Source organism: Homarus americanus, unplaced genomic scaffold, assembly GCF_018991925.1.
Source record: "Homarus americanus isolate GMGI-L3 unplaced genomic scaffold, GMGI_Hamer_2.0 scaffold30108, whole genome shotgun sequence".
NCBI classification, from domain to species: Eukaryota; Metazoa; Arthropoda; class Malacostraca; order Decapoda; family Nephropidae; genus Homarus; species Homarus americanus.
The window spans coordinates 11,563,718-11,577,045 of NW_024748109.1; the positions used below are offsets into that span (position 1 = coordinate 11,563,718).

General features: G+C 37.6%; 1 protein-coding gene across 1 annotated transcript in view; it reads left to right on the forward strand.

The window, feature by feature from the left end:
* The window catches only part of LOC121880074 (spectrin beta chain, non-erythrocytic 1-like), a gene marked incomplete in the record, with an annotated part of 309,746 nt that extends 297,766 nt beyond the window's left edge, over positions 1-11,980 (forward strand). Inside the window, 2 exon segments of the mRNA XM_042387083.1 lie at positions 251-300; positions 10,984-11,980. Of these exon segments, the coding sequence (XP_042243017.1) occupies positions 251-300; positions 10,984-11,238 (305 nt within the window).
* Between the last annotated feature and the right edge of the window lie 1,348 nt (positions 11,981-13,328).

The following is a 13,328-nucleotide window of genomic DNA, read 5'->3' on the forward strand; positions in this document are numbered from 1 at the left end:
TAGCCTTGGGTCTATAACTGGATCTCAGGATTAATTCCCAATTTATGTGATTAAACTATGAATATAAAGTAATAAATTCCTAGTTGCAAGTGCATTAGCAATATTTAGCTCAAAATATACTGTGAAATTTTAAGCAATTAATCACATAAGCTTACCTGTACAGTAGATAGTTATCAGAATGCCATATAAGATACTTATATCATTTGCATAATCTTGACAAAAATCTAATAATTTTTATTTAACCCCTTAGGTTCCACACACCATCCAGATGCAACAGATGGTGTACCAGGTAGTCGACAGGTAGGGCCAACAAAATATTCTTCATACTCTATAATAAGATATTATTCATCTGTAATTTCCTTGACAAGAATTTCCCCAGCTGATGGAGTGGATGTGATGGGCCCATCTCTGGCCCCCAATAAAACCAAATTGGATATAATAGTTATTTGAATTTTGTTACTTAACAATTCAAGTTTAAAATTTTCTTCAGTGCACCTCAACATGTTCACTATTAGTGGACTGCAGCACATCCAACCAATACTCCACTTCAGTCCAAGTGTTGGCCAATACATCCTTCATCACTTTCTGATGCCATCGGTTATCCTTGTATGAAGTGTTTCATGTCAGCAACTGGTGTCTGGAAAATATAAACCTCAACATACCCCTACAAAAAGAAGTCTAAGGGCATGGTATCAGAAGACTGTAGGGGCCAGGAGGTGGGCCCGTCACATCTACAGTAACCCATCTGCCAGGGAAATTCTCAAGGAAGTTACACACAACTCTTCCAACTGGGGGACCACAGAATTACCCAGCATGTCATGATAAATACCTCCTGTGATATTTGCTCAGCTAAGAAAAATGAGTGTATCGCCTTATTGTGCACGAGTCCACATCAAACATTAATTGGGTTACAGTATCATGAATGTATTCAGACCCCTATATTAGCACATTATGGTGGGTTAACTCATCAAATTCATCATGGACTTGTCATTAGGTTGTAAAGCTTGGACTATTTGTTTCTTTGTACTGTATGCATATAGGGGCAACCTCTTATGTATTGCTGATCATGATAGCTGCAGTTCACTTGAAGCATGAAGAATTGACTTTCTAAGGTTGCATTGAAATATCTCTTGGGCACTAGCAAGTTTCTTCAGGAACACCTGGACGTCCACTTTGAGACAAATCAGTCACATTTCCTATCTCCTGAACCTTGTGAACACACCTTTACATATAGAGCAGGGGTGGAGCCAGGCTTTTATGAGGGAGGTTTCAGGTTATGGGTGAATGGAAATACAGTCCAAAGAAAGAGTAACAGAAAAAGGTGGAAAATTTTGCTTGTAAAATTTTTACATTTTCTTTGAATTCTATTAACAAGTAAAGTAATAAAATCAAGTGCAATTTATGATGGTTGTTTATTGACAATATATGACTTCCACAGATTGACAACACAATATAGCATGGCAGGGGTATAGTAAAAAATCACATCTTATTAAATACCTTAAACAGCGTAAAGTAATGAAACAAAGTTTGTGGTCATACTGCCTCGAGAGCGACTACTGGATCATTGATCTTTCTCACATATTCACCACAACTTGGTTTTGTGAGTGGCATGTTTGGTTTTAGTACTTTATACATGAACTCATTGTTTTTAACCACTCTTATTACTGTCAATAATTTCCATGGCAGAAGGCATGTGAGTCGGCCAGCCAGGCAATTGCCTTGCCAATGGCATCGTAATTCTCACACACAGGAATAGTCAAAGGTACCAGCTTACTGCACCTACAGTAGGGTCAAAGTCAACCTCGAGTGACAATCATGTCAGAAAGTGACCTGTGGGAACAGTAAGAATCAAACTTCATAAAAATCTCATGTTTCTGTTACTGATTATGCAATAATTATGAGAAGAAACCCCACAATGGTGGACGAAATGCTTATTCCCAACTCTTCCGTGGAGTTTCAGACAAGGACCGGTACATTCATCAATATATCTGCTCATTATATACAATGCATATGAGATCACCTTGCCTCACTCCCATCTCCTCCTGCCTCATTCCCATCTCCTGACCCATTGCTGCAGTGGTCACCTCTGATTAATTCAGGTGGAAGAGACCTGACCACCAAGGCTTTCATCACAGGATCCAGCTTGATCATGTCCTCATTCAATTTAAAAAAAATTTATTTTTGTATACAGACTGATTCTATGATCCTACATTTCTTAAAATCCTTGCACTTCTAAAACAATTGGCTTGCATTCCAGTCTATTCCATGGTTATTTTTAAATACATGAATAAATAATGCATTATTATTATTCCGTCTTAAAGGTATGCTTATGTTCTTTAATGCATCATAAACTAAGCCACAATCCTTTCATGGAATTTTGCACACACCTGCTGTTGAATTACTGATACCGTAGTTCTATTCCTTACCAGCATGGATCTAAAAATGAAAGTACATCTAAAGGCAATACAGGTATCCCTTGAGATATGAATGGGTTTGGATCGAAAAAAGTAAATTTTCCTATCCCGAATAAAAGAACATATGGGAAAAATAGGGTTTGGTTCTCCGATGACAAAAATACCCCAATACCATAATCCAAAAACACTAAATTGGTTCACAAAGAACATTACCTTGAGGGAGGACATAACACGTGGGAGGTTTGCATGTGGAAGAACTTATTCTTTGTACTATCGTGGACAAAAGTTCGCTCCTTCCCAAACTGAAGCAGTATCGCCCGCTCAGCACACCCGCACCAGATAACAATCAGGGTAAGTCAGTTCAGAGACTCATTCCCGTGTCTCAGTTTCACTACAGGGAGCGAACTTTTGTCCACGACAGTACATAAAATAATATACTGTACTGCACACTGTATAATAATACCCAGGTTAGCACTATCCCTTAGAGTGCTATTTCTTTATAGCAATCTTCTTTATATCTTGGGGGCCCTAGGAAATAAGAAAATATAGTCAAAAGTCACAAGTCCAAACACTACCAATATGCCAAAAGCAGCTCTCTGATTTTACTCATTCGTCCAATCAGCGCCAAGTACTTTCTGTTTACCTTCCAATGTACCCACACACACACACACCTACCTTCCAACACCACACACACACACACACACCTTCCATCACCACTCACACACACACCTTCCATCACCACTCACACACACACACACCCTTCCACACACCGCCCACACACACACACACTTCCAACACAGCCCACACACATTCCAACACCGCCCACACACACCTTCCACACACACAACACCCCCACACCTTCCAACACCGCCCCACACCCCAACACCACTTCCAACACCAGCCCACACCCACCCACCTTCCAACACCGCCCAGCACACACCCACCCACCACCACCACCTTCCAACACCCACCTTCAACACCGCCCACACCACCCACCTTCCAACACCGCCCACACCCACCCACCTTCCACCGCCCACACCACCCCACCTTCCAACACCGCCCCACACCCACCCACCTTCCAACACCGCCCCACACCCACCCACCTTCCAACACCGCCCACACCCACCCACCTTCCAACACGCCCACACCCACCCACCTTCCAACACCGCCCACCCCACCCACCTTCCAACACCCCACACCCACCCACCTTCCAACACCGCCCCACACCCCCCCACCACCACCTTCCAACACCGCCCACACCCCCCACCTTCCAACACCGCACCCACCCACCCACCTTCCAACACCGCCCACACCCACCCACCTTCCAACACCGCCCACACCCACCCACCTTCCAACACCCCACACCCACCCACCTTCCACCACCACACCCACCCACCTTCCAACACCCCACACCCACCCACCTCCAACACCACCCACACCCACCCACCTTCCAACACCGCCCACACCCACCCACCTTCCAACACCCACACCCACCCACCTTCCAACACCGCCCACACCCACCACCTTCCAACACCCCACACCCACCCACCTTCCAACACCGCCCACACCCACCCACCTTCCAACACCGCCCACACCCACCCACCTTCCAACACCCCCCCCACACACACACACACACACACATACCCCTACCTTCCAACACCCCACTCCACACACACACACCTTCCAACACCGCCCCCACACACACACACACACACACACCTTCCAACACCTCCGCCCCACACACACACACACCAAACACCGCCCTCCCCACACACACACACCTTCAAACATCGCCCTCCCACACACACACACCTTCAAACATCGCCTCCCACACACATATATTCTGAAACCGAAAAATACATGAAAACCGAAATGCCTCTGGCCCCAAGGATTTCGGATAAAGGATTGTCAACCTGTGTGTGTGTGTGTGTGTGTATATATACACCCTCAAGCACGCGTTTCGCTTTAGCCGACTTCATGTATATACGCCAGCCGCCAGAGCCGTAACTTTCACTTAACGCAGGTTTCCACGCATAACGCGACAGTATACGCCAAGAAAGGTCCAGCTGGAGATGCTATTTTTAGTTCTCCCCACTGGCCACCCACCTGCCTGCCTGCCTGCCTGCCTGCTTGCCTGTTTTAGCTCATAAAATTCATACAAATTACTTCTGACCAGAATTTACATTGCTGGAATTCTTACAATATGATGATCATTTTGAATATAAACATCATAGATTTTGCATTAGACATACAAATTTTAGATATAATGTTTAATCTGAGTAAATATGTTATTTTGTGCAAAATATATGACATTTGTATTCAAAATATTCCTGGTCTTACAAAGAATCCAGCAATGTCAATTATATTATCCTAACTTTAGTTTGAGGTATTATTTATTACTAAAAATGTAAATATTCTTGTCTCTCACACATCTGGTAGGAGGACCAACCGACCATCTGTTATGTGTGAAGAATATTTATTTTTTAACTGAAGATATTTGGTTTAGCATTAAAATTCATACAAATTACCGGTCAGAATATAATTTACATTGCTGGAATTCTTACAATTTGATGATCATTTTGAATATAAACATCATAGATTTTGCATTAGACATACAAATTTTAGATATAATGTTTACTCTGAGTAAATATGTTATCTTTCGTGCAAAATATATGACATTTATATTCAAAATATTCCTGTCTTACAAGGAATCCAGCAATGTCAATTATATTATCCTAACTTTAATCTGAGGTATTATTTAATACTAAATGTTAAAATTTAGTTTTTTCACCCAACATCTCTTGAAGGGAGGGTTGTGTGGAGGGTGTGGGACGGACTGCGCGGTTGGAAGAGGGGAGGCAAGGTGGGGTACTTTGTCTGACAGATAGTGTTGTGAAGAATTTTTTATTTACTGAAGATTTTGTTTAGCTACTGGAATTCTTACATTGATGATCTGAATATAAACATCATAGATTTTGCAGACATACAATTTTAGATATAATGTTTACTCTGAGTAAATATGTTACGCAATGACATTTATATTCAAAATTTTGAACAAGGAATCCAGCAATGTTATATTATTCTACCTTTAGTTTGAGGTATTATTTATTAAAATTTAGTGGTTTCCCAAAATTTCAAGAGGAAGAGCCAGCAGTGTAGTGTGAGAAGAGGAGGAGGAGTTGAGTCCATTATTTGAATGGATGACTGTATTTCTTATTTCTTAAGTATTAATTGTGTACATGTACCATCATAAATTAAGATATTTTTACTAGAACATAGGTATTGTGTCGAAAAAGTATTTGGGGGTCTGGCCAGTCTCTATTGGAATTAATCCCATATGTTCTGTTGTTCACTTAACTCGTTTTCACTTAACACGTACCCTGTGGGTTCAATATCAGTAAGCGGGTATATATATATATATATATATATATATATATATATATATATATATATATATATATATATATATATATATATATATATATATATATATGTATATATATATATATATATATATATATATATATATGTATATGTATATATGTATATATATATATATATATATATATATATATATATATATATATATATATATATATATATATATATATATATATATATATATATTTAACCTCACTTACGCTGTTAATGTAAATCTGAGGGTACTGGAGAAAGTAGAAACGCTGTGAAGTGAAGACAACATAACCAGGATTTAATCAACCTGTTCAAACCCACTCCACATACCTATGTTCTAGTAAAAATAACATCTTAAATTTATGATGGTACATGCACACAATTAATACTTAAGAGAAATAGAGAAATACAGTCGCCAAGTTAATGTCCATTCAAATAATGGACTCCACTCCCTCCCCCTCTTCTCACAGTACACTCACTGGCTCTTCCCTCTGAGAAATTTTGGGGGGAAAACCAGGTATAGTAATAAATAATACCTCAGATTAAAGTTAGGATAATATAATTGACATTGCTGGATTCCTTGTAAGAACAGGAATATTTTGAATATAAACGTCATATATTTTGCACAAAAGATAACATACTTACTCAGAGTGAACATTATATCTAAAAATTTTATGTCTAATGCAAAATATATGATGTTTATATTCAAAATGATCATCAAATTGTAAGAATTCCAGCAATGTAAATTATATTCTGGCCGGGTAATTTGTATGAATTTTATGAGCTAAAATAAAAATCTTCAGTTAATAAAAAAATAAAATATTCTTCACACGGTAACAGATGGTCGGTCGCCGGTCCCTCCCTCCCTCCCCCCACCCCCCACCAACGTCCCTACTAGATAAATGTGTGGGAATATCAGACTGTTTACCTTTTTAGTAATAAATAATAAATCAGACTAAAGTTAGGATAATATAATTGATATTGCTGGATTCCTTGTAAGACCAGGAATATTTTGAATATAAATATCATATATTTTGCACAAAAGATAACATATTTACTCAAGAGTAAACATTATATCTAAAATTTGTATGTCTAATGCAAAATCTATGATGTTTATATTCAAAATGATCATCAAATTGTAAGAATTCCAGCAATGTAAATTATATTCTGGCCGGATAATTTGTATGAATTTTATGAGCTAAATAAAAAAATTATACTTCACCCGTGTAAAGGGGTACACCCACCGCGGAATGTGAGCATCCTGGGTTCTGGCAGGGCACCGCGTAAACGTGGAAACGCGGAATGTGGGACCGCGTAAAGTGAGGGTTGACTGTATATATATAATTTTTTTTTTTTTTTTTTTTTGGAATTTAAAAACATAAGTACAGTATAATGGGGGAGCAGTACAACCTGGGTTGTGCAGTAATAAGGTTGAACAAGAGGACAGAGCTTTCAGGATTATGTCTAGTTGGCAATTATGTGTATTGCAATGGTAATTACTTATTTATTTACATGATAATTTCCAATAAAACTGATTTGGTGGTACAATAAAAGCAGGTACTGTAAATATAGTAAGTGTTACAAGAAATATTAATACTTCGACAACAGATATAACCTCAGTATGTACCAGTTACACTTTCCAAATTAGATGATCTCCCACCAATCACATTTCAGGACACAATCATTCTCCCAAATTCTAAAATATATACAGTGAACCCTCACTTTACACGGTCAATTGAACCCACGGAGGCCCGCGTAAAGAGAAACGCGTAAAGTGAACAACATTACATATGGGATTAATTGAAATAGAGACCGGGCTGACCCCCAAACTCCACTTTTTCCGACACAATACCTATGTTCTAGTAAAAGTAACATCTTAATTTTATGATGGTACACGCACACAATTAATATTTAAGAGAAATAGAGAAATACAGTCGCCAAGTTAATGTCCATTCAAACAATGGACTTGACTCCCTCCCCCTCTTCTCACATTAGCTGGCTCTTCCCTCTCTGAGAAATGTTTGGGGGAAAACACTAGATTTTAAGGTATAGTAATAAATAATACCTCAAACTAAAGTTAGCATAATATAATTGACATTGCTGGATTCCTTGTAAGACCAGGAATATTTTGAATATAAATGTCATATTTTGCACAAAAGAGAACATATTTACTCAGAGTAAACAAAATACTTACTTTAGATCTCAAATTTGTATGTCTAATGCAAAATCTATGATGTTTATATTCAAAATGGTTTAACAAATTGTAAGAATTCCACCAATGTAAATTATATTCTGGCCGGGTAATTTGTATGAATTTTATGAGCTAAAACAAATATCTAAAGTTAATAAAAAAAAAAAAAAAATATTCTTCACGTCACTATCTGTCAATCAAAATACCCCACCTTGCCTCCCCCCCCTCTTCCCACCACGCCAGCTGGGTTGGTCGGTCCCTCCCTCCCTCCCTCCCCCCTCTTCCCACCATGCCAGCTGGGTTGGTCGGTCCCCCCCACCCCCCCACCTTCCCTCCCTACCAGAGAAATGTTTGGGAGAAATCAGAATATTTACCTTTTTAGTAATAAATAATACCTCAGACTAAAGTTAGGATAATATAGTTCACATTGCTGGATTCCTTGCAAGACCAGGAATATTTTGAATATACACGTCATATATTTTGCACAAAAGATAACATATTTACTCAGAATAAACATTAGATCTAAAATTTGTATGTCTAATGCAAAATCTATGATGTTTATATTCAAAATGATCATCAAATTGTAAGAATTCCAGCAATGTAAATTATATTCATGCCGGGTAATTTTTATGAATTTTATGAGCTAAATAAAAAAATTATACGTCACCCGCGTATATGAGTAGATGCACTGCGTAAAGTGGGAATTCGGGTTCTGGCATTCCGGTTCTGGCAGGGTACCACGTAAATGTAGAAATGCGTAAAGTGAAAGCGCATAAAGCGAGGGTTCACTGTATGCTAGGCCTCACCATTTCCTCTAATATGTCATGGAAGCCACACGTCCACAACATTGCTAAAGCTGCCTCCCGAAAGCTGGGAATGCTGTACAGATGCCGTAGCTACTTCAATCCTGAGTAATTACTTCAAGTTTATAAGGGATTTATTTGTCCTAACTTGGATTACTGTTCTCATATCTGGGGTGGATCTTCTCCTGTCCAACTGTTATATAGGGTGGAATCAAAGGCATTTCATCTTATTGACTCTTCCTTTAGTTGATAATCTTTCTTCTCTTTCTCTTGGCCGCAATGTTACTTCACTCCCTCTCTTTTACAGGTACTTTAACGGGCAATATTCGAAGGATTTGGCATCCTGTGTACTGCCGCCAAGTCCGTGGGCTCGTAGTACTTGTCTTCCCTGCGGTGCCCACCGTTTCTATATGGATGTCGGTCACACTAGAATAACCCGTTATAGTACATCCTTCTTTCCTCACACAGCCAAACTGTGGAATGCTTTGCCTTCTTGTGTTTCCATACTCATACAATGTCTCACTTCAGAATGCTGGTTTTTCGGCATCTTCGTGGTGTAGATTAATATAATCTTTTTCTTTTCTATTTTTAATTTCTTTTTGCTCTTTTTTTTTTGTCCCTTAGGCCCTCTTGTGGGTCAATGACCTGTGCCTGAGTGGGCTACAATTTCTATGGGCCCTACGAAACATTAATAAAATTACATTTTTGTTGACATGGGGATGGGGGTAGAGAGATGTGGGAGGACGTCATATGCATTGTACAGTATACTGTATAAGGAGCTTATGTAGTGATGAATGAAATCACAAGACTTGTCTCATTTCATTTTAGCATGGTGTTTCCCATTTATACAAAGGTTTTTTCCTTTAATCAATTCTGTGTATTCTTCTTTGAGATTAACCTTAAAAAAGAGGATCCGACAATTTATCTTTCAGTTAAAGATTATCTCCCCTAGCCCTTCACTCTGAGGATGCCATTTTTAATATTTTGTTTGGCCAACACCAGACGATTTTATTCAGGTCAGAGAAGGCCTGTACACAAGGGGTCAAAGAAAGACTATTCTTGGTGTGAATAAGTGAATGTTTGGTTCAGCTTAGAATCATAGAGGCAGTGTTGTGTATGCAACAAAATGGGTAATTAAGATTAGATATCACTTAATTATTTTTATTTGTGATTTTAACCTTTAAGCCCCGGGTTAGGGTGCTGCTGGCAGTACCCCCCCCACATGGGGTTAAATTGAGAAAAAAATCAACATTTCCAAAATTAATTAAAAAAAAAAATGGCTGGAAAATAGGCGGATGTTCTGGAATGTTACCCGGGGCCTGAGGGTTAATGAATATGGAGCTTTAGTAAGAGGTGCATGATGCTATTTTAAATTATTTAGAGTACAGTACTTATTATATTTTTAGGCCTTTGAACCTTATCATTTCAATATATACAAAAGGAATGAATCTAAGAACATGTTCTTCATTGCTTAAATCTTTCTCTTTCCAAAAATAAATGATGACAAGCTTTTGCAATTTTTGAAAAACTTGATTACTGTATTGAATTATGTAATTTATTGCTGCAGCATTTTTTCAAGATTGGTTTGTCAAGGACATTTGTATACATATATCCATCAAAATTTTATGTATTTACATGAACTAGGCCAATAGTTGTTTGTGGTTCACACTAATACATTTTTTATACCATCCCAGTACCCTTTGTTGTATCATTATTTTACTGAAGCAAAATACAGTATGTTTATGACATTAGTGTATTAAGTTATGGAATTCCTAAATTACCGTCTGCATTCCTTAATATTCCTTACCTATCAATAAAGAACAAACCCAGCTGTAACAGTTACTCACTGTTGACTCTGTCTTAGGTGCTGTGCTGCAGTGGTGCCCTTTGAGTAGGTCTTTCAAGTCTCAAACTAGCGAGTGTAATTAGTAGGGAAACATTTTACAAAGTATTTTTATCAAATTTTCCGTGACATGTACTAACCCTATTTCCATTGCCTTTAGGTATGAAATAATATTTTCAAAAAGGTAGTTTTATCATACTGTACATTATTTCTTGTACTGTAGGATTAATAATTAGAAGTCTAAAATTTTCTATTTGCTACTAAAATTGCATTCAAGTTAATGCAAAAGCTAATTGACTTTTCTTTTGTATCCCACAGCCATATTCAGAGTATTCTTCCCGCACCATGTCTCTGCCCCAGGGTAGTAGTCTCCCTCCCTCTGGTACTTCAGTCACTGTCACCACTGGTAGTGGACCTATACCCTCCCACCGTTATTCTGCAACTATTGACCGGCAAGGTCTAAGTGAAAGCTCCTCGGAGGGAGATGTACCTGTGTCTTCTAACAAGAAGGAGAAAGAAAAAAAGGGCTCCGTTTTTAAATTCTTTGGGCGAAGAAAGGGCGCCCAAGTTTAGTTTTATAACTACCAAATATTGTTATAAAGGAAGTTGTCATATAGTTAATATTATAAATATTGTGCCACTTACGAATATACATTTGAAAGATAAGCTGTAATTTTTGGCTTTCTGTAAAATTTCTTATATATATATATAAAAAAAAAAAAAGTGAAGGAAAATGCCTGTTTAAGATGTTAAATATATGTTGCCCAAAGATGTACCTGAATGGCTGACCATATGCCATTGTCAGTACTTCATCATAACATCTTGTGTAATGGTGCTTTTTTAGTTTTTTTTGGTCCCTAAAAGGCACATTATTCAAGTTGATTATGCAGAAGCAAACAGGCTGTGTTGCAGGGTTTATTTCTTATTTGTGATTATTGACATGCTGCTTTATATTTCCCTACATAAATGAAGGTTGCTTTTACAGGTTCACAAAATAATGTGGATATAAGCTTTCTTATAACTAAAATGGAAATTAGTGTCTTATTTGAGTGCCTATAATCATTGGCTTCCCTTATACAAGATTAGGCAAAACCACTTGTTCAGATTTAATTTTAAGAATATGGATTCTCTTATATTGCTGTCAAAATAATTAATGTGAAATCTTTGTTTTCTGACACATTTATCTATATTTTGTAAATACTTATATAAATATTGTTAAAATCAAATTATTTTGTCGAGTGAAGGAAGGAAGTATGTATGAGGAAATGGTATTGTGTTGCAAAATGTAATGTTGCTAATATAATGATGATTTTGATCTAATTGTTTTACTTATTCTATTCATATTCTTTTTATATGGTATGTTTGTCTTGTCTGTTAACATTGTTTTTTTAACCATATCTTTAGTTTCCATGAACAAATGAAAATTAGATTGGTTAAGTGCTTCCCTTATATTAGGGAGAGTAAGTTTTCTATTGATATTAAGGTCAATGGGCTAGAACTCTAAATTTATAGGTAACTCGCTATCTGAATGGATTCAGTCCGAGTACTGTCTTCATATCTGAGGTTTGGTGACCACAGTCCTTCACTCTAAAAGTTTCTGGGCTGTTTTTACCAATCCTCCAAGGTTTTGTATCTTTGGGACCCAGTTTTTAATTTAATTCATCCGTCCCAGTCTCTGCCTTCCCCTGGCCCTCCTACCCTCAACTTTGCCCATTAATATTTTTTTCCCCATCCCTAATTATATGACCAAAGTACAGTATCTCAATTTTCTTTTTCTGTACATTTCCAGTTCTGTATTTCTCTTGAAGTTTTTGCTAATCTTAGTACTCCATTTGTTTTCCTGTCAGTGAAGCTTATTCTTAGCATATGAAAGGCCTCCAACCTCTGGCCTCTGATGTCTGCTGAAGTGCCCATACATCAGTCCTTGCCATATAAAGGCTTTTAGCAGCCTTTTTCTTAAATTTAAGTTAATTTTCATTAGGCCTTTTAGATCATATGTTGTTTTTCCTTGCCCTATACACAAAATGTTGTACTTATTTAAGTTCCCTGTTGCCTACCATAATTTGGAAACAACCATTACTTTAGTCATTACAGCATTAACCCTCAAATGTTGGGTGTAGTCATATAATGTTCCTTGGACAACCATCGGGCATAGTGATGACTACAAGGCATTTTTCAAATGGCCCAGGTGAAAGTTTTCACACTGGCCAACCAGGCAATCCCTCAAACCGACTAGCTAAGCCAATCATTGAACAGTATACAGAAACACTTACAACTGTCATATTTAATATGTAACCTGTTTATATCATCATTTCATGTTCTATGCCTTGGTGTATATCTATGTGGTTAAGCAACACAACATACAATTTTCTTAGTTACAACTGTCATCATACTGGGAGTATAATTATGTGATTAAACAATATAGCATAACATTTTTAAGTTTAACTTTGATACAATAATAATTTTTTATTAACACCATTGATGAGAAAGCTGCCTTACAGACATAGGTGCTCCCAAATTGTCCCTTAACCTTGATAGCTCGATTTTTAATAGCCGAATGTCTCTTTGATAAAGAAATCCAAAACTTTGATATGTCATCATAGACAACAAAATTCACCCTTGCCTCATTATCAGCCTATAATTCTGCAATTTCGAGTGCAAAA